The sequence below is a fragment of the Vitis riparia genome, chromosome 9, assembly GCF_004353265.1.
Source record: "Vitis riparia cultivar Riparia Gloire de Montpellier isolate 1030 chromosome 9, EGFV_Vit.rip_1.0, whole genome shotgun sequence".
NCBI classification, from domain to species: domain Eukaryota; kingdom Viridiplantae; phylum Streptophyta; class Magnoliopsida; order Vitales; family Vitaceae; genus Vitis; species Vitis riparia.
This window is the reverse complement of record NC_048439.1, coordinates 22,577,967-22,602,984: the sequence shown is the minus strand read 5'-3', so window position 1 is coordinate 22,602,984 and position 25,018 is coordinate 22,577,967. Positions and strand designations below refer to the sequence as shown.

Here is a 25,018-nt window from a genome sequence, read left to right as displayed (position 1 = left end):
TCGACCCACCAAGGTTTGTAAGGGAGAAGGCTTGCACCATACACATTTGTACCATTTGGAGGAGGACCTCGGATGTACCATAGAAAAGAGTACGATCGTTTGGAGATTACTTGTGTTCATGCATCATTTGGTGAAGAGGTTCAAGTGGGAGAAGCTCAATCCAAATGAGAAGATTGAGTGGATCCAATGCCTTTGCCTGCACAAAACCTCCCAATTCGCCTTCTTCCTCATAAACCCTAATTTTAATACACGTCCAAAAGTTTTATGCCTTTTTTTTATATGTTTTTTTGTACCTTAGAAAAAAAAACTTTTATCACATGAATAATTTAAATTACTTGAGAGTTTGTTAAAGGTTATATTAGTATTCTGTACTTGAGCATCAGCTTTAGATATTTTATTTTTATCTCTTCTCAACCTTAAAACATAGGCCTAACTTTTATTTTTAAAATAATAACCATCTTCCGATTAATCTAACCTCCTTCATCCCTCAGGAAGAACAAAGGGTAATAAGAAAGTATTCATTTGTTACCCATCAACTATGCCTTATGGCCTAATATTGTTAAGCCTTGGAGCACAATACCTATCCAAAACTAGCATACACACTCATTTTTTAAGCATTGAACTACCATCAATGTTAACATTACTTGGCAATACCCTCAATTCTGCTTAATATGAAATCCCTTGACTAGAAAGAGAAATTTTTTATACTATATATATGGAATTCCCCTTTACAAATACATTTTAAAATCCCAATTCAAAACAGACAATATCTATCAAGAAGGGGATTGGGAAGAAAAGTTCCTAACATCATAAATGTAATGAATTCCTTTAAACCATGCATGATTTTTACATTCTAGACCTGTGAAATTCTTTTGACTCAAACTACACACAACCCTTTCCGCAATTGTCAATTACATAAATTTTAATGGCAAGGGCCTCCCCAGCATACATGCCTTTCCATGGATCAAAATCAAGATAAGCTTAGGTTTCTTACAGATTATCTTAGACCCTATAGCCACATATTATCTTAAACCCAGTAATGTTTCTTTTCCTAGAAAATTCAAGCAACACAAAACAGAAAAGTCCCAGCCAGGACCCTTATTCGCTATAAACATGACAAGGGCTACACTCAGTAGACAAGCATGCATCTCATTCTTTGGAACGTTATAATTACATTTTCAGGAAGAATGAAGCACCCGAGACCGGTATTCTCCAAGTGCCCATATAGGAAAAATGTTCCGATATGCAGAATAGCTGATCATACAGTTCTTGTTGAAGACTCCCATGATTTCCTGTATGAAGAAATGTTGAAGCTATTAAACCTATTCAGGCATGGGAGTCAGCAAAGTTGTTGCAATGGGAATCAGCATGCATACTCATTTTCTAACCAGACATGTAATCTATATAATTGAAACAAATTACTAAAATATTTATGGGGTTGCAGATCAACTTTCTTATCCAAATTCCAAGCATTTGTTTTTGAGCTTCCTGGGGTTTTCCTAATGAGTCTCATGACAAGTCTTTCACATTTGGTACACGTTTTCAAGAGCTACAAAGGATCAATTAAATGCTCATAAGCCTGATACTGTTACAATGTTTTTCAAGTATTACCCTCAATCGTCAAATTATTCCATTAACTTTTACCAAGCAACTTTAACAGAATGACAAAGGCCTGTTTGGATGCAGTTTTTAGAACCTTGTTTCCTGTTCATGAAAAAGGAAAAAGAAAAAAGAATGCCAGAGAAAAGGCATTTGGTGTGTGCAGATAAATTACAGAAAATAAAGGGAAAATTTTTTGAAAAACAGGGAAGAAGCATGGGGCATGAATAACTACAGATAAGCCCTTAACTTCCTATTCTTAATAATTTCGATTTCTCACAGGGGGAACCAGCCATTAGGTGACCACCTAATTGTAGTTTTTGCATACAACAGAGAAAATTAAAAATAATGCAATGAATTTATAAGAGTTACCTCCTGAGGAAAATCTCCATTCTTCATTTGGGAATTTATTAATATCCTTGCAGCACGGTGTAGTGGGTTTGGATCTCTCCCAGCCTTCCAAAAGGAAAAGAACAACAAAAAATAGAAAGTAATGCAATGAATTGTCTAAAGCTAAAAACAACTAAGAATTCACAAAATCCCTGAAACCATATCCAGTCATGGAAAAGCAGAAAAGCATGCAGAATTGACATATAAACAAAGGGGGCAGAGAAACCCCCCATATCCCTGAAACAAAGGAGGTACCGTTGGAATATGGTAATTTCCCATGCTTGCATATCTCCCAAAGGTACCTTGTGATAGGGAACTCATTTTTCATCAATTTATGGGAACTTTAATTCACAATATCTCATGTTTCACTAGAATGATTGAAGAAGATTTATGGTGTAAATCTGGAGCTTTAATTGACATACAATTGCTTGAAGAAGATTACAATCTCGAGTGACAAAAAATAGAGAAAGAACTAACCTAGTCTGGGTAATTTTGGTGCATTCTATGAACATGCAAGCAAAAGAAAGAAAAACTCGAGATTATGTGATGCTACTTTCTCTTTGGTGCAACTATTTCTTCAGAACAAATGTATGCATCTATAGGTGAAAATCACCACAAAATCTGTATCAGTGAACAAAAAGAAAAAGATCCAAATGCCCGCCTTAGTGCACAAAACACCAAACGCAGAAGCCAACTTTAAATATATGGGAAAAAACCAAATTATTAGAAAGAGGGAAGTCTTGCAATGAGGTGTCCCTACAGCATAGCCCAAGAGCTAAATCAAATAATTTAGATATTTTAGACCCTCTCCCACTGAAATTATCATAATACCCCAGACTTCTAACTAAAACCCCAACTTATTAGAATGTCCTACCATAGATTGATTCTTTTCTTTTCACCAACAAAGAACAAACATACCAGATATGGAGAAACAGAGACAAATGGTATAGGAAGCTTTAATCAACTACACATTATAAAAAAACTTGAGGACACTAAATTAGCATCAAATAGCACCACTAGTCTCCAACTTTACCTGTCCAGCATCAATGAGAGCCAACATAGCCCAAGCAGTATTGACATTATGTGGCTTATCTTCAGGGAGATTTGTGTACACCTGTTTAAAGAGGCATTAGAATAATCAACCATACAAGGTAGAAGATATGAATTATTATAAATAGTATCAAGATAGATGACGAACAGAGATAATAAATGAATCTGAATTGGATTAGGCTATTCCTAAAATTGGTTAGAATGCAGCCAAGCACATCTTACTGAAGTTCATTAACTTGTGTCAAGTTACATGATAAATCAAGGTTCTTATTGTTATTCAATGCAAGTAAGATCTATGGGAAAAAACTCTACTTAATTCCAAAGAAAAGGTGCACTACGCTCTGCAATAAATTCTATGATGAGCTACCACAAAGAAGATAGCAATCTTCATAAAATCTCAACTTTGCAGATTTATAAGGAGCATTTATTAAGAACAAACATCATGAGGCACACTAGAACTATAAAGGAAAGAAATTCCACATAGAATGGAAATCAAAACCTTGTTCTGGCATGACAGATAACTCTCCCCCCAACCACCTGAACCAAGCTCCTTGGACAACAGATAATCACAAGCCTTACGAATGCAGGGGCAATTACTGTATGTGTTTCCAGCAGCTATCAATCCCGTTATTCCAAACCACCCACCATAAGTGAAACAGACTCCCCACGATCCATACCTGTCAAAAATACTCAAAATCAATTGCACACACATAATGACAGTCCTATAACCCCTACAAATATTAGGTACTGCTTACATTAAGCTGAGAGATTGATATAACAAAATAGCAAAAGCATGCAGCTATAGCAAAAGAACAATTTCTAGGGCTTGTGCAGAGATGTAAAAATAATTAATTAAATAAATTAAAACAAACCAAGAGCCATCAGGAGCCTGTATGTCTTCAATGAACTTTGCAGCCTTAGAAATACAATTTTCTATTTCGTGCCTTCTATGCTCAGGATATAATTTCTTGAACGATGTCAATGCTTGAATTGCAGCTGAGGTACATTCCACATATCTGCAGTGCCACCCAGGTAACAGCATATAAGATTTTCTCCATCAAATCAAACTACAAGACAACGCACAACCCTACCCACTCCTTTCCCCCAACAACCCACCTCTTTTTTTATTATTTTTTTTCCTTTTTTTTTTCTTTTTTTCCAGGTGGGTGAAAACAAACTAGAATTATGCGTAAACATTAGAAACTGAAGAGTGATTAAAATCTTACGGATAATCAATGACAATGTCCCCAAAAGTTTCAGCAGGATTGATTAACTGAAAGATAGAACAAAAAGAACAAATAGTTTGAATTTTTTCCCAACACAATTAAAATAAACTGCAATTTAAGATGTGGAGGACCTTGATAGCACCACAAATTTATCTAATCAAGCAAAGATAAGATCATGTGTTGATGGAAATAAGGAAAATAATGGTGCTGTATGCCCACATGAGGTTTAGTTCTTCAGCTTCAGCATAACAAATATTCGGAATGTTGTAAATGTGCAAAACATGCAAAGAAATTAAGAAAAAGAAAAGTTGAAAACTGTAGTTTTCACATACACTTTCAATTTTCTAAAATGTTTAGTTCTATCACAAGCCTCAACAAGATCATCGCTCAATTATTTCCTTTGGATTTCCATCTTTGTGACGCCATCCTGGATTCTATCTCACTTTTATCTTTAGTTCCATTGGACTCCCATCATTGCGACATCATCCTAGGTTCTATCTCAATTTATCTTTAGTTCCTTTGAGCTCCTTTCAATGCGATGCCCTCCTAGGAGTGCCAGATGCTATTTAGCTCCCAAGCTTCTAATTAACATAAACTTGTAGTTCAAATATAATCTTTATCCATTATCCTTCAAAGAAGACGAATGAATGAAATTCATGGAGGAGAGAGAGAGAGAGAGAGAGAGAAGGAAAGAGTGAGGGAGACCGAGAGCGAGGGCTTCTACGCCTGAGGGAAAGCGATGGAGAAGAGCGAGGGCCTCTGCGCCTGAGGGAAAGCGATGGAGAAGAGAGAGGGCTTCTGCGCCTGAGTGGGAGTGATGGAAAAGAGCAAGGGCTTTTAAGCCTGAGTGAGAGTGTAGAGGGAGTTATCCTCTCAGGGCCTCGGAATAGCTCAAGGAAGGGTAGATTTAGTGTGGAGTCGAAAACCTTTGAGATTGAGGTAGAAGGAAAAAAAGGGCAAAATGCAAGCTACGATCATGGAAAGGAAAAGAGGGATCTCGTCATGGATAAGAATGGGACTAAAGAGCTTAGGGCTCTTTTTTGAAGGTCTGGTTCATTGCAGTAAGGATACGAGTGTTGGAAAATGGGGAAGAAAGTGGAAGGAAAATGGGAAGGCCTATTCAATGGTGCGCAATGAAAACAAAGGTGGGTGCTTCATCCGATTAGGAGTTGTGGACCTGGAGAATAAAAATTTCAACATTTTTATCCCTAAAGGGAGAGGAGCAGTGAGAGGCTAGACTTCAATGGTGGATACGCTACGGTGTCTGGGTATTGATAATGAAGGGAAGGAAGGCCAGAAAGACGAAGCAATGTTGCTGAAGCCTATTATGACGAAAACCTTTGCGGAAGTGATCAAACAGCCGATGAGCAAAGGAAGAGCAGTGATCAAGGTGGTGGTCAAAGATAATGAGCTAAGCCAAAACTTGAATAAATTGGTTCACTATTTGGTTGGGTCCTGGAACCCTAATTCAGGGATGGGGGATGACCTGAAGAGTTGGGGGACCCTCTTGGCAAAATCTTGGGGACTGAAGGGCAACTTAGGACTTGCAAAACTGGAGAGGGGTAAGATTCTGCTAGAATTTGAACTATTGGCAGAAGTTGAGAATGCCCTAAGCCTTGGAAGCATTTCGGTGGGGGAATCCTTCTTCGCCTAGAAAAATGGAGTCCCAAAACCGGGTGCCTATCGAAAGGGGAAAAAAGGCGTGAGGCATGGGTGCGAATTGTGGGCCTACCCGTCTCCTTATGGGATCAAGCCATTCTGAGAAGGATAGGGGAGGAGTGTGGGGGGTTTCTTGCAGTCGACTCCCAAACAGAAAAGCTAGAGGAGTTGCAGTGGGTGCGGATTCTGGTGAAAATGAACGAAGAAGAGCTTGCCAACGTCGTGGAAATATAGATTGAAGATTTCTGCTACGCGTTAACCCTCTGGTGGGAGGTTAGGCCAGTCTTGAAAGTGGGGCCGATAGGGAAGAGAGGGTTGAAGACTGTAACAGTAGGCGAGGTTGGGGGTAAGTCTCATGCATGCGCAAGTAAGCACATGACGGAGGAGGGCGGTGTCACTAGGCTCGAGGCCCTACCGCCGTCTGTCGATGGGATGCGGGGCCAAACATGCGGGTCAGGGCAGCCTGTGGAGTTTCTCTTGGGTAGGCCGCTTGTGACGGACCTCGCCTAGTCCCCTTGGAGCTCTGACTTGGCCCCTAGGTCTTATAGGACTATCCCAGCTGGTCTTGAGGCTAGGTCGTCTTGCTCTGGGTCGTCTAGGCCGTTTCTTACTGGGTCGTCCTTTTATGAGTCGTTACATAGGATGGAATCAGGGTGGGCTAAGGCCAAGGAGCCTTTAGTGGTGACTAGGCTAGAACACCAAGGCTCGCTTTTGCCTGGTGCAAAAGGTTTAGCCCCTTCTAGTGAGGCCCGTCCCCTGGTATTGACTGGCCCATGCCTTTTGGAGGGCCCAAACTCTGGCATCTCCTCTTTTTGGATAAAGGACGACTTGAGTAAGCAGGTGGAGATGGAACCACGATCTATGGAGAATTCAAAGACTGACGGCACCTTATTGGAGGAAGCTCTAAGGTATGGGACCGCCTCTAACCCTTTTGGATTGTTGGTTCCTGTCCCCTTTTCTTCTCCCTCTTCTATTTCTGGTCAGACTCCTTTGGGGGAGTATTACGACTTTTCTGGGGCTGGTTGGGAGATAACCCAGAGGGAAACTCAGTGTTGCATTGTCAATGGCTCGGGGTCTACAGAGCAGAGGACTATTACTAGTTGGGAGTTGATGGAGGTTAATAATGGCAGCAATGGAGAATGTGGAGATGAGCTATGCTTGGTCTGTACAGTGCCACATGAAGCTAGAGGATGGGAAGAGGTCAATTGGGAGGGTAGTGAGTTGGCTAGATTCAGCAAGTTCCTAGGGTTTTCGACAAAAGGCTTGGAGAAAGACATTTTGGATTTCTTGGTCAAGATCAGAAAAATGAAAGAAAAAAATCCATAGTAAAGTTCTTCTGGACAAATCGAAATTTGAAAGGGAATTGAAAAGACTAGAATGCTCCATTAATTACGAGGGAAGGAAGAAGCAGAAGAGTGGTACACAAGAAAGAGGGGGCCAGATGTTGGAAGTATAATGAAGTTAAGGTTGCTAAGCTGGAACATGGGGTGAGCTAATGATAGCTCCAAAAAAAAGCTGATTAAGGCCATGATTAGGAATCAAAGGGTGGACTTGTTTTGTCTTCAGGAGACAAAAATTCAATCAATGTCTGAGAGTGTGGTGAGGAGTCTAGGATCTGGGAGGTTCCTGGACTGGGGTGCAATGGATGCTCATGGTTCTACGGGTGGAATTTTGATCTGTTGGGACAAAAGGACCTTAGAGGTGCTTGAGATGGAGATGGGACACTTCTCTATTTCATGTAGGCTCAGGAATGTGGAAGATGGGTTCGTCTGGATTTTCACAGGAGTTTATGGGTCGTTCTCTAGGGAGGAGAGAGAGGCTTTTGGGAGGAGTTAAGGGCAATTAGAGGCATTTGGAATGACCCCTGGTGTTTAGGGGGTGATTTTAATGTCATCCTCTCCCAAAGAGAAAGGAGCAGTCAAGGAATGATAAGTGGTGCAATGAGAAGATTTGCCCAGGTTGTTGATGAATTAGAGCTTCTAGATCTTCCATTGCAAGGTGGTGTGTTTTCCTGGAGTGGGGGTAGGAACAACCAATCTTGGGCTAGACTGGATAGATACCTTGTGACCCAGAACTGGCTTGATCAATTCTATGGGGTTGTCCAAAGCAAGCTATCGAGGTCCACTTCTAACCACTTTCCCATCTTGCTGAAAGGTGGTGGGTTAAGACGAGGCCCCTCTCCGTTTAGGTTTGAAAACATGTGGCTGAAAATGGATGGGTTTAAGGACCTTCTTCGGGGATGGTGGCAGGGGTCTGGGGTGAGTGGGAGGGCCAGTTTTAGATTGGCCTCTAAGCTGAAGGGGCTGAAACAGAAAATCAAAGACTGGAATAGGGATATGTTTGGAAGGCTGGAAATTAACAAAAACTTGGCTCTCCAACAAGTCGAGTTCTGGGATAGGGTGGAAAGTGAAAGGAGTCTCTCAGTAAGTGAAACGGAGATGAAAAAGTAGCTAAGGAAACTTTCAAAAAGTGGGTTCTGTTGGAAGAAACCCATTAGAGACAAGTGTTGAGGGAGTTGTGGATTAAGGAATGGGACAAGAATACAGGATTCTTTCACCGGATGACCAATGCCCATCGAAGAAACAATTCCCTTAACATAATTAAAATTAACGGGGCGTGGAGGACTGAGGAGCATTACGTGAGGAAGGGGATTGTGAACGCTTTTTAGCAACTGCTCTCTAAAGAGTTAGGCTGGAAAACTGATATTGAGGGATTGCACCTCCAAAGTCTAAATTCCAGTGAAGCTGAAGGCTTGGAGTTGTCATTCACTGAGGAAGAGATCCACTCTACCTTGTTGGAAATGAATGGTGACAAAGCTCCTGGACCAGATGGGTTTATAGTGGCTTTGTGGATCTATTTAAGGAGTTTTTTTAGCAAAGATCTTTTGGCAAAAGCCTCAACACCACTTTCCTGATCCTAATTCCAAAGAAAGGAGGAACTGGGGACCTTGGGGACTTTCGGCCTATCAGCCTATTAGGGGGACTGTACAAACTCTTGGCCAAGGTGTTGGCAAATAGGTTGAAGAAGGTCCTAGGAAAGGTGGTTTCTGTGGACCAGAATGCCTTTTTAAGGGGCATACAGATTTTGGATGCCTTGCTTCTAGCTAATGAGGTGATCGACTTCTGGCACAAACGTAAGGAGAAAGGGCTGATTTGCAAACTGGATATTGAAAAAGCCTACGATAGCATTAATTGGAATTTTCTCATGAAGGTCTTGCACAAGATGGGTTTTGGGTCTCGGTGGATGGAGTGGATTTGGTGGTGCATTTCAACTTCCAAATTTTCTATCTTGGTCAATGGGGTGTCAACAGGCTTCTTCTCGAGCTCCAAGGGGCTGCGTCAAGGAGATCCTCTATCTCCTTATCTCTTTGTCCTGGGTATGGAAGTGCTAAGTGCACTCATAAGAAGGGCAGTTGTTGGGAGGTTCATCTCAGGTTGCAGCCTTCGGGGAAGAGGGAGGATGGAGATGAATGTCTCTCATCTACTCTTTGCTGAAGACACAATCATCTTTTGTGAAGCAAGGAAAGAGTATCTAACCTCTTTAAGTTGGATTTTAGCTTGGTTTGAGGCGGCTTCGGGGCTAAGAATAAACCTAGCTAAAAGCGAATTAATTCCTATTGGAGAGGTAGAAGAAATTAAGGAAATGGCAGTGGAGCTTGGGTGCAAAGTGGGGGCTCTTCCTTCAGTTTATCTAGGGCTGCCCCTTGGAGCCCACCACAAGGCCATATCTATGTGGGATGGGGTGGAAGAAAGAATGAGGAGAAGATTAGCCTTTTGGAAAAGCCAATACATTTCTAAGGGCGGGAGAATTACCCTCATCAAGAACACTTTGGCCAGCATTCCTATTTATCAATTGTCCCTTTTTTGAATGCCCAAGATAGTGGCAAGAAGGCTTGAAAAGTTACAAAGAGACTTTCTTTGGGGGGGGGGGGGGGGGAAGAATGGAAAGGAAAATCCACCAAATCAATTGGGAGGTGGTGTGCACTCAAAAGGAGAAAGGAGGTTTAGGTATACGGAAGATCTCCTTAACAAAGCCTTGCTGGGCAAGTGGATATGGAGGTTTGCCTTTGAAAATGACATTCTTTGGAAGAAAGTGATTGGGGTGAAGTATGGTCAAGAAAGTTTTGGTTGGCGAACTAATGAAGCTCGTGGGGCGTTTGGAGTGGGGGTGTGGAAGGAGATTTTGAAGGAGGCAAATTGGTGTTGGGATAACATAATGTTTAAGGTGGGTAAGGGGACTAAGGTAAAATTCTGGATTGATCACTGGTGTGGTAACGAGGCGCTATCCAGAATTTTTACTTAGTTATTTGCCTTGGCGCATAGGAATGCAACGGTTAATGAGGTGTGGGACTCTAGCCTCGGTCAAGGGGGCTGGAATCTCATATTTGCTAGAGATTATAATGATTAGGAGCTGGATTTAATAGGAGCTTTGTTTAATATGCTGAGGGACTTCAAGATCTCCCAAGTAGAGGACTCAGTGGTATGGAAAGGTGGGGGTCAAGGCACCTTTGGAGTCAGACATGCTTACAATTTGCTGGTTGCTCCCAATACCCTAGCCTTCTCGGTTAGATGAATTTGGGTGGACAAGGTCCCAACTAAAGCTGTCTTTTTTTGCTTGGGAGGCTACATAGGGGAAGATCCTCACCTTGGATAGGCTTCAAAAACGAGGGTGGCAGTTTCCTAATTGTTGTTTTTTGTGTGGTTGTGAAGAGGAAAATGTAAATCACATTCTTTTACACTGTATAGTGGTCAGGGTCCTCTGGGAAATTGTCCTTGCCTTGTTTGGGGTTCATTGGGTGTTCCTAGAGACAATCAAAGAGGTGTTACTTAGTTGGAGGGGCCCTTTTGTGGGGAGAAGAGGAAAAAAATCCGGTATTCCATCCGGTTGTGTATTTTTTTGACAGTATGGAAGGAAAGAAATAGATTAGCCTTTAGGGGGGGTTCTTTGGATATACAAAAACTCAAAAATTATTTTGTTTGTAACTTGTGGAGTTGAGCTAGAGTGTACATGGGAGAGGAGTCCTCTTTGCTTTTAGTCTTTTTGGAGTGGCTAGCGACTACTTAAGGGCCAGTGAGGCTGCTTCTTTCTTTTGTTTTTGGGTTTGGCTGCGTTGTATACTCCCTGTATGCTTTGTGACTTCTTGCCCTTTAATTTAATTTGTGCTCACTTCTCAAAAAATAATATTGGAAAGAAGACATTCTATTATTCAAATGAAGCTTATGACATATAGTATCTATCTAAACTCTCATTGGGATAGTTTCTTGCTTTAGCAAGATGCTGAACCCATGATTTTAAAATGGCAATCTTGGAATCATGAAAGTTTCATTAAAAATAAAATAACGTACAATATAAGCTTAAAAGAATGGCTTTATAAGAAGTGACATTGCCATTGCTTTTTATTAAGCTTCTAAACTTAGAAGCAACTTTTTTAAAATTATCCAAACACATATAAGCTCTTTTCTAGACTTAAAGAAGAACTTTTGACTCACAAAAAACCAATCCAAAAATGACCTAAGTGACTTAAGCAAGTCTATCCAAATTATAGCAGATTCCGGAGTATGACATACCACTTAATGGTTCCAATCCCACACATATTATCAAGTAGCAATGGAGCTGCTGTATGTAATATGACCTTCCTCAATCAATAAGCAAATCAAGGTGTTGTTTCAAGTGCAACTTTGCCTTGAAGGAAAAAAGAAAGAAAGAAAAAAGAGGGAAAGAAAAAAAATCCGATTCCATCTATCTTTGAATTTTATAACAAGCCCATCTCACCTTCCTTTCAATAATAAAACTAGATGACAACTCATTTTATTTAGAGAATCAACTGTGGAGCAGGCTTCTCCATGGGAAGTAAGGTCACAATAGTTTACATCATGTTGTTCCCTAGTTATGGTATATGGAACTTTCTTTATCTTTAAGGTCCACATAGTTAGTGAAAATTTTTCTACCCTGGTTCAATAATCATCAATAAGATGGAAAAGCACAAGGATTAATTGCTAAAAGGAAGAATGATTTAGAATGAGAAAAAACAGAATTTATAGAACACCGAATTCTTTACCAAAAATCACAAAAAGAGAGCAAGAAATCTAGAATACTCAGTGAAACTTTTCACATGGATGCTTTTAATGTGGACATTCATTTGGAACCCAATTTCCTACTTATTGACAGGAAATGTGTCTTGGACTGTATATGCTACATTCATGGGGCAACTTCAGGAGGTGAAACTAATAAAATGGCATTAGCATTTATCAAAGTTACCTCAAACCATCGGTAAGATCTTGTCAATTCGTATGTTCCAAAACCACCATCTGCATTCTGTTGAGATTCCAAGGAAAAAGCTATAAAATCAGTACTACACTAACCTGAAGTCAGACAGCAGGGAATCTTAAATATTGATAATCAGAAAAGAAGGGAGAACAGGCTGAACAAGGAATTATAACTGGTTCCCAAAGCACACACTTGTAAAAATCTTCAACACAAAACTTGAGTTGAGAATCCCATTCTAGGTATGCTAGCAAGATTCAAAAACAAGTTTCAGCCAACAAGCATAAATTTGTAGTATACAAGTATTGTAAAATCTGATCTGAAGTTATATAATTATTGGAATAGCTTTGTGGCCTAGAACTTTTAAGGCAATAATAAATTTTTTAGAACTGCACAGAGAAGAACAGGTCAAAATAATACCTTCAGTGGTTTGGGATAGATTGCATGATCCACTCTTCAATAACACCAATGTTGTTAAGTAGGAATGGACTCTATGTCAGAAAGGGACATAAGAGAGAGTGTCGGCTGCCCTTTTGAATCCTTTTTGAACAATTTGGCAGGAGAGAAATTGGAAGATATTTGAAAATCGCTCAAATCCCTTTTTATGTGCAGTTTTTCAGAATGTGTAAAGCTTTGTATAGAAGAGGCATCTATGTCTATAAAGTTACTCCGAACCATGCATACAAAGTTATTTGTCCACTGCCGTGAATATAGACTATATTCTGCACTTTCCAAAAATCCTAATTTTAAAATGCAAAAACACCCATACCTATACCCACTCAATATGTCCATACCTGTAATGAAAGGATAACATTTACAGCATCAAATAATTGCTCCATATCTAATGGTTCCCCAACTGTTTCCAATGGAAGTTTAGATAATAATAGAACAGCCTGCACAAGAGAAATAAACAATAAAAGTGTCCGTATAACAATTATTTTGAGTTAGTTCAGTTGTTACCTTCAATCCTTCTGCTGTACAATCAGAGGTGGGCCATCCATTATCAGCAGTTGAGAACGGCCAAGCACCTTTGGAAATGTGACGATACCAAAATTTCAGATCTCCAGGACAATCTTCTAAGACCTTGAAAACAAAGTAGGAATAGTGGAGTAAAATCATTATGGACAACTGCTAACATATGTAGGTGATTTATGAGATCAAACTTCAATAGCAACATGAACCTGAGAATTTTTTATGAATTGGTGTGCCTTCCTTAAAGTCAGACCATACTCTTCACCTAGGTTTGTTGAAATAATTGCTTGAACAGCAAAACAAGTATCCCATAATTGACTTCCATTATAACCCTGCAGTAAACAGATAGATAATAAAATTCAATAATTTCCAAGGAATAATATACAAAATCTGCCTTTACAACACGCCACTATGAATGGATACAGCCACTATAAATGGCTACATCCACCAGAAAAAGTAATATCACAATTCTCTGTAACATATAGAATGGAAATGGCACGCTGAGATAAACTAGAAAGAGACTAATACTACTTACGGACCTGCATTTTCATGCCATCTTCAGCAATCCACAAATAATCAAAAATTCTTGGAATATGCAACTTAAAGGCCTCTGAGTTTGGATCTTCAATCCAGCAGCAAAGCATATTTAACACCTGTACAAATCAGATAATAGGAAATCAAGAGCTTCATGGAACAGAAAAGAACAGACAATTAGATCAAGAGCACCTGAGTAGAGTGGTAGAATTAAAGAAGCTAACTGGTTCAGTTCTTAATTAATAGTACATTTATTGCAGTTCAAAGGACCTTTCTATACTTCACATGTACCTTGTTCACAGGCCCTATGCATATATACCGTGTATTCTCATCTTCATAGTGTACATGCTGCATTACAGTGCATAAAGCCTTCTCCCTCAACTTGTTTCCGGGCCAATGCCCCAGAATAGGCTCAAGCACCTTGTGAAGAGATGCCCATAGAATATCCTGAACCAGTGGATGTGGATAGTATAGATCTTCCTGCCAATAATTGTAAAGACAAATATCAAAATCAACTGGGAGCCAAAAGCATAAGAAAGATGCAATTGATCTTCTTCATAAATTTCCTTCTTAAATGCTTATTAAAATGATGTCATCATCATGAAACTGCAAATCAAATAAACTCCAAGGAGAAAAATGATACAAATTAATCGACATGTATATTTCTGGTTGACTTGATTTAGAATTTTAAGGAAATATAACGGTTGAACCACAAGAAAAACCAGAATTTAGTTGTAAGTTACATACAATAGACTCCCATTCTTTATTAGTTGAATTAGTTTTCTAAAATAGGGAGAAAAAAAATGTCTTATATTAATTGAATAAGGAAGGGAAACATGCTTCCTTTTATAAATAAGCTAGAAGCTGCCACAAATCAAACTAAATCTACAATTGTACACATAAATTTCTAGGAACAAAATAAATTTAAAATATACAACTTATCCCTAAAAAAACAACAACAAATTATCCCTAAAAAATGGGTAACAGCCAGATCATCCCTAAAAAATAGGAAACAACCAAATCAGAAAAATTCTGATCTGATTAAGATTCTCAATACTCCCCCTCAAGTTGGTTTGAAGATGTCATTCATTGCAACTTACTTACCAAATCATCAAACTGCTTATTTGGCAATCCCTTAGTGAGTATATCTCCAACTTGTTGAACCGTAGGCATATAGGGCATAACAATCAGTCCATTTTCCAATTTCTCCTTAATAAAATATTTACCAACCTTGACATATTTAGTTCTATCATGGAGTACTGGATTATGTGCAATGGCAATGGCAATGGCAATGACAACTTTATTATCACAAATGACCTTCATAGGTAAAGGGCTAGTAGCCTTAAGTTCTTCAAGTAATTGTTTAATCCACCAAACTTCACAAATGCCATGGGCTACGGCTCTAGACCAAGCTTCAACACTACTTCAAGCCACAACACTCTGCTTTTTACTCTGCCAAGTCACAAGATTGGCTCCAACAAAAGTACAATACCTCAAAATTGATCTCCTATCAATTACACTTCTTGCCCAATCTACATCAGTAAACACATCCACTTGGAGATGTCCTCGGTTCTCATATAGAAGTCCTTTTCTTAAGAGTCCCCTTTAAGTACCTTAAAATTCTGTACACAACATCAATGTGTTCCTGATTTGGCGAGTGCATGAATTGACTCATCATGCTTACCGGAAATGCAATATCAGGATGAGTATGAGAGAGATAAATAAGTCTCTCAACTAGGCATTGATATTTCTCTTTGTCAATCACCTCTATTGGACTTGATAGTTGGAGTTTCAAATTCAGTTCTATAAGAGTTTTTATAGCCTTACATCCAAGTAAACCTATTTCACTTAATAAGTCAAGTATATATTTTCTTTCAGAAATGAAAATACCTTTCTTGGATCTAGCAAACTCCATACCAAAAAAGTATTTCAAGGGACTCACCCCAATCTTTTATCTCAAATTAACGAGTTAAAGCTTTCTTTAATCTCTCAAGTTCTAGATTGTCATCATCAGTTAGAATAATGTCATCCACATAAACTATCAACACAACAATTTTTCCTTCTCTTGAGTGTTTATAAAGCATTGTATGGTCAACTTGACTTTGAATATATCCTTGAAGGTTGATTACCTTTCCAAATCTCTCAAACCAAGCCTTAGAAAACTGCTTAAGACCATATAAGAACTTCTTTAATCTGTAAACCTTTTCTTTTCCTAATTTTTCTTCAAAACCCGATGGTAAATCCATAAACACTTATTCCTCCAAATTGCCATTTAAGAAAGCGTTCTTCACATCTAATTGGTGTAAAGGGCAATGAAAATGTACCGTAAGAGAAAGTAAAATCTGAATGGAATTCATCTTTGCAACAGGTGCAAAGGTCTCTAAGTACTCAATTCCATAGGTTGGTGTGAAACCTTTGGCTAGTAACCTTGTTTTATATCTTTCAATGCTACCATCGGGCTTACACTTGACTATGAAAACTCACTTGCATCCCATTGTCTTCTTCTCCTTAGGTAAATCAACAATTTCCCATGTTCTATTTTTCGAAAGAGCATTCATTTATTCTTAAACTACTAACCTCCACTCCGAGTGTCCTAGTGCTTCCTCTATAGTTTTAGGAATGAATAAGTGAAATATTTGAAGTGAAAGCTCTATATTTTTCTGAGAGTCTTTGATAAGACCGATATTTAGCAATGGGATATTTGGTACAATTCCTAACTCCTTTTCGGATTGCAATAAGGATATCAAGATCAGAAAGATGTAAAGGAGTGAAGTCCATAGGAAGATTACCTAGATTTTGAGAACTAGGAGATGATGATTGACCATGCTCAAGATTGACTTGATTATTCTCAGTATTAGAATTAAACCTACACCTAGTATAAACATGGAACTCAGTGGAGATAGGTTGTGGAGTTTCTCCCCCTATTTGTGATGCAATTTTATTTGGCATAGATTAATCAATGTTTCCCTCTTTTTCACTAATTAAAACATCTTTTATTTATTTATTTCAGGAAGAAAAATACTAGGTTTTGGTTGTTCTTGTTGCCAAAATTGATCTTCATTAGAGTTCTCCCCCTGAAGAGTAGTTTTGTTATAAATAAATAAATAAATATATATATATATATATATATATATATATATATATATATATATATATATTCAATAAAGTTGACATCCATACTAACATGAATTTTCCTAGTGGTAGGATTAAAACACTTATACCCTTTTTTTTTTATTAAGAGCATAACTTAGAAAAATACATTTTTTGGTTCTTGGATCAAATTTGGATTGGAGATGAGTTGGTATATGGACGAACACTATACAACAAAAAATTTTAAAAGTAAATCTGAAGTGAAATGTGTGTTTGGAAATTTATTCTTAAGAGTTTGTAAAGGTGTTGCATAGTTTAGAACCCTTTTAAGCATTCTATTAGTCAAAAAACAAGTTGTTAAAATTGCATGTCCCCAAAGGTGTGTAGGAACATCCAAATGAAACATAAGAGCTCTACCTACTTCAAGTAAATATATGTTTTTACATTTTGTAATTCCTTTTTGTTAAGGAATGTCCCTACAAGTTGATTGATGTAAAATACCTTTCTCTAGAAAAAAAAAATCGCCTAAACAATCATTATAAAATTTTGTTCTATTGTCACTCTGAATAATACTTATTTTGGTTTAAAATTGGTTTTCAACCATAAAATAGAAATCCTGAAAGAGTTTTGCAACCTCATATTTAGAGTTCATTAGATAAAGCCAGCATAGGCATTTGTGATCATCAATAAAAGTCACAAACCATCTTTTTTCCAATTAAAGTAGTAATCCTAGAAGGACCCCAACCCCAAACATCACTATGTATCAAATAAAAGGGCTTTGAGGCACAATACAGTTTTATTTTATAAGAATTGTGATGGTTTTTGGCCAAAAAAACAAGTTTCACAATCAAAATAAGTACGATCCAATCCTTTAAATAAACCTAGAAACAAATGTTTTAAATAGAAACAACTAGGATGTCCTAATCTGTTATGACATAACATTATTTGATCATGCACAGGGATTGAACAAACACTACCAATAAAACCCTGAGCTTGTTTATTCTCAAACTAGTTGTCATCAAAATAGTAGAGATTATTGATTGATCTAGCACTGATAATTATCATCCATAAGTTCAAATTCTAGAATTCATACAAAGAGGCATAAAAAACAACATGATAATTAGAATCCTTAGATAAAAGACTTATGGATAAGAGATTACAAGAGAGTCTTAGGACATGTAAAACGGATTGTAAAATAATCCTATCAGACAAACGAATAGAGCCTTGCCCAGCAATAGAAGATAATCTTCCATCTGCAATACGTACTCTTTTATTTTCAGAACAAGGTGTATAAGAGATAAACAAATGAGATAAATTAGTCATATGGTCAGAGGCACTTGAATCTATGATCCAAGGTGCAGATAATGAAAGAGAATATGCACATGAAAAGCTACCTGATTGAGCTAGAGATACTATAGGAGTACCAGGAGTCGGCGGAGCAGGTTTCAATAGCTGTAGCAATTGGTCTAATTGTTTTTTGCTCAATGAGGGTGTCTTAGTAGCATGTGCTTTAGCAAGGAAACAATTAGGGTCACCTTGCTTATTAGTCTTCCATTCAACCGACTTCCAATCAATTGGTTTTCCATGTAATTTCCAACAAGTTTCACGAGTGTGGCGTGGTTTATTACATTGATCACACCAAACTCTTAGCTTGTCATCCAGACAACATTGGTTATTAGGATTGCAAGAAGCCATTGTTGAAGTGCCCAATAAGGACGAGTTTTCCACAAGTCCAAAGAGCCTATTCTGAAACATAACATTCCTCTAAATTTCCTTTTGGCACTTCAAAGAACACTTCACTTAGAGAATGGAGAGATTGTCGACCAATGATTCTACCTCAAACTTCATCAAACTCAACATTAAGCCTAACTAAAAATTTGAATATATGTGAACTTTCTATAATTTTCTTAAAATAATTAAAATCATCTGGATTTTTTCACTCTTGGTCATCGAATAAGTCAAGAACCTACCATAAACCCTTAAGCACATTAAAATATTTGGTAACCAAATTCTCACCTTGATGAATATCGCCCAGTTTGAGTTGTAACTCATAGACTTGGAACTAATTTCCAAGGTTTGAATACATCTTAATAATGTTGTCCTAAAGAACTTAGTAGTAAGATAACACATATAAATCGAGTCAATCTCCTCTTCCATGGAATTTACCAGCCATGCCATGATTATGGAGTTTTCTTCATCCCAAGTGGCAAAGCTACAGTCGGTCTTCGCTAGTTCTTTGGTGTCACCAATCAAATAACCAATTTTGTCTCGACCCCTAATGTACATCCAAATTGATTGTGACCATTTGAGAAAATTGGTCTCATTAAGGCGAATTGTGGTGATTTGGACAAAGTGGGAATGAGAATTAGATGTGGGTAATTTTGAGGAATTGGAACCAATAGTAATGGAATGAGTAGATTCGTAAATTTCTAACATGGTAAAGAGATAGAAATACAAAAGGAAAGGAAAGAAATAGAAATAGAACTAAAAATAATAAGAGCAAAAAGAAATGGAATAGCCAATTAACCTATCTCTGATACCATATAGAATAGGGTAAAAAAAAAAAAAGGCATATTTTAATTGAATAAGGAATGGAAACATGCTTCCTTTTATAGATAAGCTACAACAAATCAAACTAAATCTACAGTTGTACACCTAGATCTTTAGGAACAAAATAAATTTAAAATATACAACTTATCCCTAAAAAAAACAACAAATTATCCAAAAAAAAAAAAAAAAGGTAACAACCAGATTATCCCTAAAAAATAGGTAACAACCAAAAAAAAAAAAGTTGATCTGATTGATATTCTCAACAAGTTTCAAAAGATTGGCTCATCTTTGCAAGAAAACCTATTTCTTTTCACAACAACCAAAAAATTCCTCTTAGACCCTTAGTTACTCAATAATAAGCTTAGAGAAAAAGAGGAGCAATCCCTCCTATTATTATTCATAAAGTATCAGTGCAATCCACAACTCAACAAGAAATACATGAAATTTATATATAAAAAGATTCCTATGTGCTGCATTGTGAATTTCCATTAGATTCCCAAATTCAAGACCATAACCTTACTTTAGAGATCTTTTTCAATGACAAATGAAAATCATGGTGTTCATAATATGTTAGACATCTTAATTAATATATGCAAAGTATCGATATTATTTTAACAACTACACCTAACTGACCAAACTGCCAATAAACACATCGAATTACATATTGAAAAAATGCTTATATTGTATTTTAAAATGGGTCATACGCATGTTAATCAAAGCCATTATAAAGAATAATTTTTTTGCAGAAGAGAGACTTGATCAAGGAACCTTAGAAGCTTCAGTCTAAAAATATTATCTCTAATGGAGTAAATAAATAAATAATTTTTTTTTAAAAAAAGTTGAATATAGTGAACTTCACATGCAGTTAAAATAGAAAATGAAAAAAAAAACAAAAACAAAAACAAAAAACAAAACAAAACAAAAAGGAACTCCATAATTAGATCAAGCTGGGGATTTGTTTGGCCCCATATGGGGTATTTGTCTGTTTGGCCCCACAACGAGGATGTTATGTCTGCATGGGAGGTGTTTGTGATATCCCACATCATATGGGAAGAAAGTTCCTGATGCTATATATGTAAAGGCTCCTCTTAACCTAATAAACACGTTTTAAAGTTGTGAATGCCCCTTTGGACCCAAAGTGGACAATATCTACACAGTTGAGCGCAAGTCGTTACAATATCTCCTTGGAACAGGAAATGTGAGATCAAGACATGGGGAAAATTACTTCACAACGAAGATACACCTTGATCATCTAACATATACAAGTATGCTTCAAAATGGAGAGAAACTTATAGACATCCCAGTGATACTTAACATAAAATCTATCAACAACTAATAGGATAAACTTTCAGGGGATAAACTTTCAGGGGATAAACTTGTAGATCATCCAAATATGCAAGGATACTGATCAAAAGTACAGTACAAGAGCTAAAATAGCATCATAAGGGGATGCTAAAAGTTAAAAGCATGAGTTCAAAAGGAGAAAATATGCTAACCAACCTTGGCACATTGATTGCGAGCTTGATTCCAATCTACTTCTTGATAAGGGACAATGTACAGCTCATTTCTCAAGGAAATAATTGTGGGTGTAATAGGACCAACAAACCTCTTCCCATATATGTACGACATGGGCAAATACACCATTCGACAATGGCAATTCATCCGTCCTATGGAAAAAATTTTGAAAGTTTACCATCGACAAATAAAATCTTGCTTGCAACGAGATAAAATCAACTTGAAAAGCTACCTAATTTTTTGGTAACTTGTTTGACAAGCAGAATAACATTAAAAGTCTTTAATAAAGTGAAAACATAACCGAGTTCTATTAACAGGAGAGAGAAAAATCCGAGCAAAGTAATTAAATAATCAGTGAAAGCTTTGATGGTAATGAATCAAGGAATAAAGAGAACACTTTAGGTGAAAATCCCCAAAAATATAAATAAAATTAGCAAGAACCCAAATGCACGGAAAATATTTTTAGAAAATAATTAAACTAGCCCTTTCAAAGTCTAGGATTCTATTTAAAGAAACCCCCTTGCTCCATAGTTTGCATCTATTCTCTAACATAGAGAATAAAATTAGATACTACAACTTTCTTCTAACGTAAGATTCTTGTCCTAGTTGTCCAAAAGCAATTTTAATTCTCCAATCCTTCATTATGCGTTACAATCATCTCCACTTATATTTTCTAGCCATTTGACTTTCCCCACTAGTTAGGATCTTTGTTATGCATCAAGTTGATATGATTAATAACTTCTTTTGCAGCTAACCATGATCCTTTACACCTCATTGCAGGAGACTTATAATCATATTTATATTTATATTTACACACTTAGAGAGAGTGAGAGAGAGAGACCTGGATGAATTGGAAGAATGTAAGGACATAGCCACACTTCTGGTGGGAGTGGATTATTCCCAGACCATTCATATGCTCCAAGTACCTATGGCCATCAGAAGTAGATCAAATGTCAACTCATAGTTGCAAAACAATTAATATTTTAGCTCAAGCCAAAAGTTTTGAGTTCATACAGAAAGCCACATTTTGCCCCAAGAAGTTATTGCAGTTGCACCCCCATGGTCCAAGATCCATTTTCGCCCCTTTTCCATTGCTCCTTCTGCACCAAAACCTCCTTCACCAAGCAATCTTAGAGTAACATAGCTTAGCACAGTACCAAACATGGTGCTCGGGCCCTCAATGTGTAGCCCCCAACCTCCATCTTCATTCTGCAACAAAACATGCTATCCATTTAATTGCTTTTGTTTCTTCACTAGCAATGCCAGAGCTAGCCAAGTAAATGGTAAAAGGCTTCATTTGGTTGAATTTTTTAGCTTCCCATCAAAATAATAGCACTTTACATGAGTATGTAGGAAGAATAATGTTGATGAAGTACTCGTCTCAAAATGATATCAAAAGAAAATTATGACGACACAATAATTTATGTTAATATCTCTGTCATCAGAGTCTCGAATCCTATAAAATGAAAGAGAAGTGACAGTTAAACTACACTTCTATAAAAGCTTAACATGGTATCAGATCATGGAACCAGAACTCTAATATTATGTTAGACTACCGTTTGACCCAAAAGCTAAAGTTCATTGCAAGTGGTAGTTTAACAGCAACAAAAGACCATAATACTTTAAGAGTGCCAAAATATAGGAAAATAATCTTGCCTGATGATTGAAAAGGTATCTGCACATCTCACGTTGATGTTCTATTGATAAGACAACATTCAGAGCTCCTGTAATATATAAAGTAATGACCTGTTGCAATTTTGTCACCCAATTGTCACTTATTCGATGAGGAAATAAGGATTAGATAAAATGGAAATTGAGACACATGAATAAATCATATATAGAAAAAAAAATTATATTTGGCCTTCTCCATTGGTTCTGAAAAGACTTGCATAAAGTTCAAAAGAGATGAAATGAGATTATCAGATGAAAAAAAAAAAAGAAAAAAAAAGGGTTCTCACCAGATTCAACCCTAACAAATAGCATTGGTTAATTGACAAATGGAGGAACATGAGTCATTCAAAAAGTCAGCTCTTACCAATCCGGGCAGTAGAAACATAGGACCCCCATAATCCCCTGGCCAATGACCATCATGTGCCTGCATAGTTGAATAGAAATTTAAGCCCCTTCGTAAGGTAGTCGTCACCACCTCCTCTGTCACTTCTTCCAAATCTTGAGCTTTGATTTGTGGCAAGTTTGCGACACGTGGGTTCTCCCTTACAAACTATATTTCAGAAAGAAAAGGTTAGAAATATAAATAAGAAATGTAATGAAATTACAAACTTAAATCCTTGAAACACATGTACAGTGTGTTCAAAGCATGCCCAAGGTCTGCCAGAGAAGTGTCAATATCCAACATGTTTTTGACTTGAACATGGAAACTTCTAAAAGCAACCATACAACTTATTTTTCATTTCTCTTCCTATACTTTCTCATAGTCTCAGCAATGACATGCACTATAAAGTTTCCCAGCAATGAAAAATAAAAGAAGTCTATATCCCTCAAGTTTGTGAGCTATTTTTTTCGAAGTATGCAATCTAGCATTTCTTGCACGGGAATATTTTGGCATATCAAGTTAATTTGGAGATCAGCATCATAACTAAGCCCGTTTTCTAAAACATCTCTCTTTTAGCATCATATGCACTCAGAAACCCATTTGAAAGCTTTGCAAAAGACATCTTCATTAATTAGCATCAATGCAAAAGCACTCTAAACCTCAAAACAAATTAATGTTCTATAAGCAACTAAAAACCTAACATACTGATGACCATGATCATGACATGACAGCAGGTAATAACAATAAAAACAGTAAAAAAAACAACAATAGGTTCGGTTCTTGTTTCTTCCTGAAGTTCTAAGAATCATTGAAGAGAATGCTTCTGGCTTTAAATATGAAAAGATAATGCTTCTGGCTTTAAATATGAAAAGATTGTAGTCTCTCTACCAATTAAAGACATACATACACAACAAATATAGGATGGACTAAGATCAAAACAGCTCTAATTCAAGTACTAAATTTTCTATATATATGGGTTGTCACAGAAGTCCTCTCTGGCCAATGGGCTTTAGATCTGTCCAATTCAGTTGGGTTGGGCTGGATTTGGGTTTAGGGTACACCATGAAGTTAACCCAAACCCTCTGCACAAAGCATAACTCCAAAATTCATGTTTTCCTTCTCTCTTTCCATCTATTAAAAGACTTTAACATCTATCTTTTCAATTTCCTTTCTCAATTTTTCCATATACTACTTCATTTCACATGTTATTTATATATATGCACTCATCTAGTACGTATAAGAAGTTGAAGACGTAAGCTAGAACAAGACTAATTAATTAATCTAAGCTCAAGGTGTTCACCCTATGCCCACTTGGCACTTTCTCATTATATTATTCTTCAGTGTATTAAATTAACTAATTAAAGAAGTAGAATAAGGAGACTTTCTTTGAAGCTAAACGATTTCTTTGGTTCCAGTCACATAAGCATGCATACCCTACATATACTATATATTCATGTTCCTTTGTGTTCTGGCATATTTTGACACAGATGGGATCACCTGCATTCGCCAGAGAAGATCACAGCTGGGCTTAACTGGAAACCGATTTTTCCAGAAATTTTCACGAGCTGCTTCGACCTCAGCTCGCTCTTCTGGGGTTCCATAATCAGCATCAAACTCCCATATCTGTCTTCCCACGAAGTTGTTGGTGCTGTACATGTAGGGATCATTGCCTCCATCTGCAACCTTGAGCCTCCACATTTTCTAACTCACCAAACTGACGAGATATCTCTCTCTCTCTTAAGTTAAAATGATACAGACCAAGGACAGAGAGATAGGTGCTGGGTGGGCAGAGAAGAGAGAAACTTCAGAAATTTGGAATGGCGAGTTCCAGGAGGGAATCGCTCATTCATATAGAAGCACAACAGCAAGTCAAACACCAACCCCCATGACTTGTATTTATGAATGAGACTACTAACATTTAATTTATGCTTATCTATATATATGTAGTGATGTCAACGATATTAAATTGATTTCTAAATTCAATTATGAATCTTGTAACATAAATTTATCTATTTTTAGAAAGATATTTTGGGAGTCCAGGGACAGTCCCTGATAGATATCAGTCTATTCGATCATAAATTAATATTTTTTAAGACATACATAAAGAAATGATACA

At 37.2% G+C, this 25,018-nt stretch overlaps 1 protein-coding gene across 1 annotated transcript; it reads right to left on the bottom strand.

Annotated features, from left to right (window-relative positions):
• Nucleotides 1-895: 895 nt before the first annotated feature.
• LOC117922566 (cycloartenol synthase 2-like) lies at nucleotides 896-24,621 on the bottom strand. Its single transcript, XM_034840712.1, has 18 exons — nucleotides 24,400-24,621; nucleotides 22,885-23,070; nucleotides 22,506-22,595; nucleotides 21,864-22,058; nucleotides 21,691-21,775; nucleotides 20,835-21,001; nucleotides 13,986-14,174; nucleotides 13,700-13,813; nucleotides 13,370-13,492; nucleotides 13,149-13,271; nucleotides 12,983-13,081; nucleotides 12,183-12,239; nucleotides 4,266-4,312; nucleotides 3,912-4,055; nucleotides 3,539-3,716; nucleotides 3,023-3,103; nucleotides 1,972-2,055; nucleotides 896-1,292 (listed from the first exon to the last, which is right to left on the bottom strand). The coding sequence occupies exons 1-18, from the start codon at nucleotides 24,598-24,600 to the stop codon at nucleotides 1,179-1,181; spliced, it is 2,277 nt and encodes a 758-aa protein (XP_034696603.1). The 5' UTR covers nucleotides 24,601-24,621; the 3' UTR covers nucleotides 896-1,178.
• Nucleotides 24,622-25,018: the final 397 nt, after the last annotated feature.

Bases quoted from the DNA above. Each gene is read 5' to 3' on its own strand.
- LOC117922566 (XM_034840712.1), bottom strand. From the start codon at position 24,600: ATGTGGAGGCTCAAGGTTGCAGATGGAGGCAATGATCCCTACATGTAC. The intron at 23,071-24,399 runs GTGATCCCATCT...TCTGAAATATAG, and splicing joins ATCTTCTCTGGCGAATGCAG to TTTGTAAGGGAGAACCCACG. The intron at 3,104-3,538 runs GTTTTGATTTCC...CTCTTTAAACAG, and splicing joins ATCTGTCATGCCAGAACAAG to GTGTACACAAATCTCCCTGA.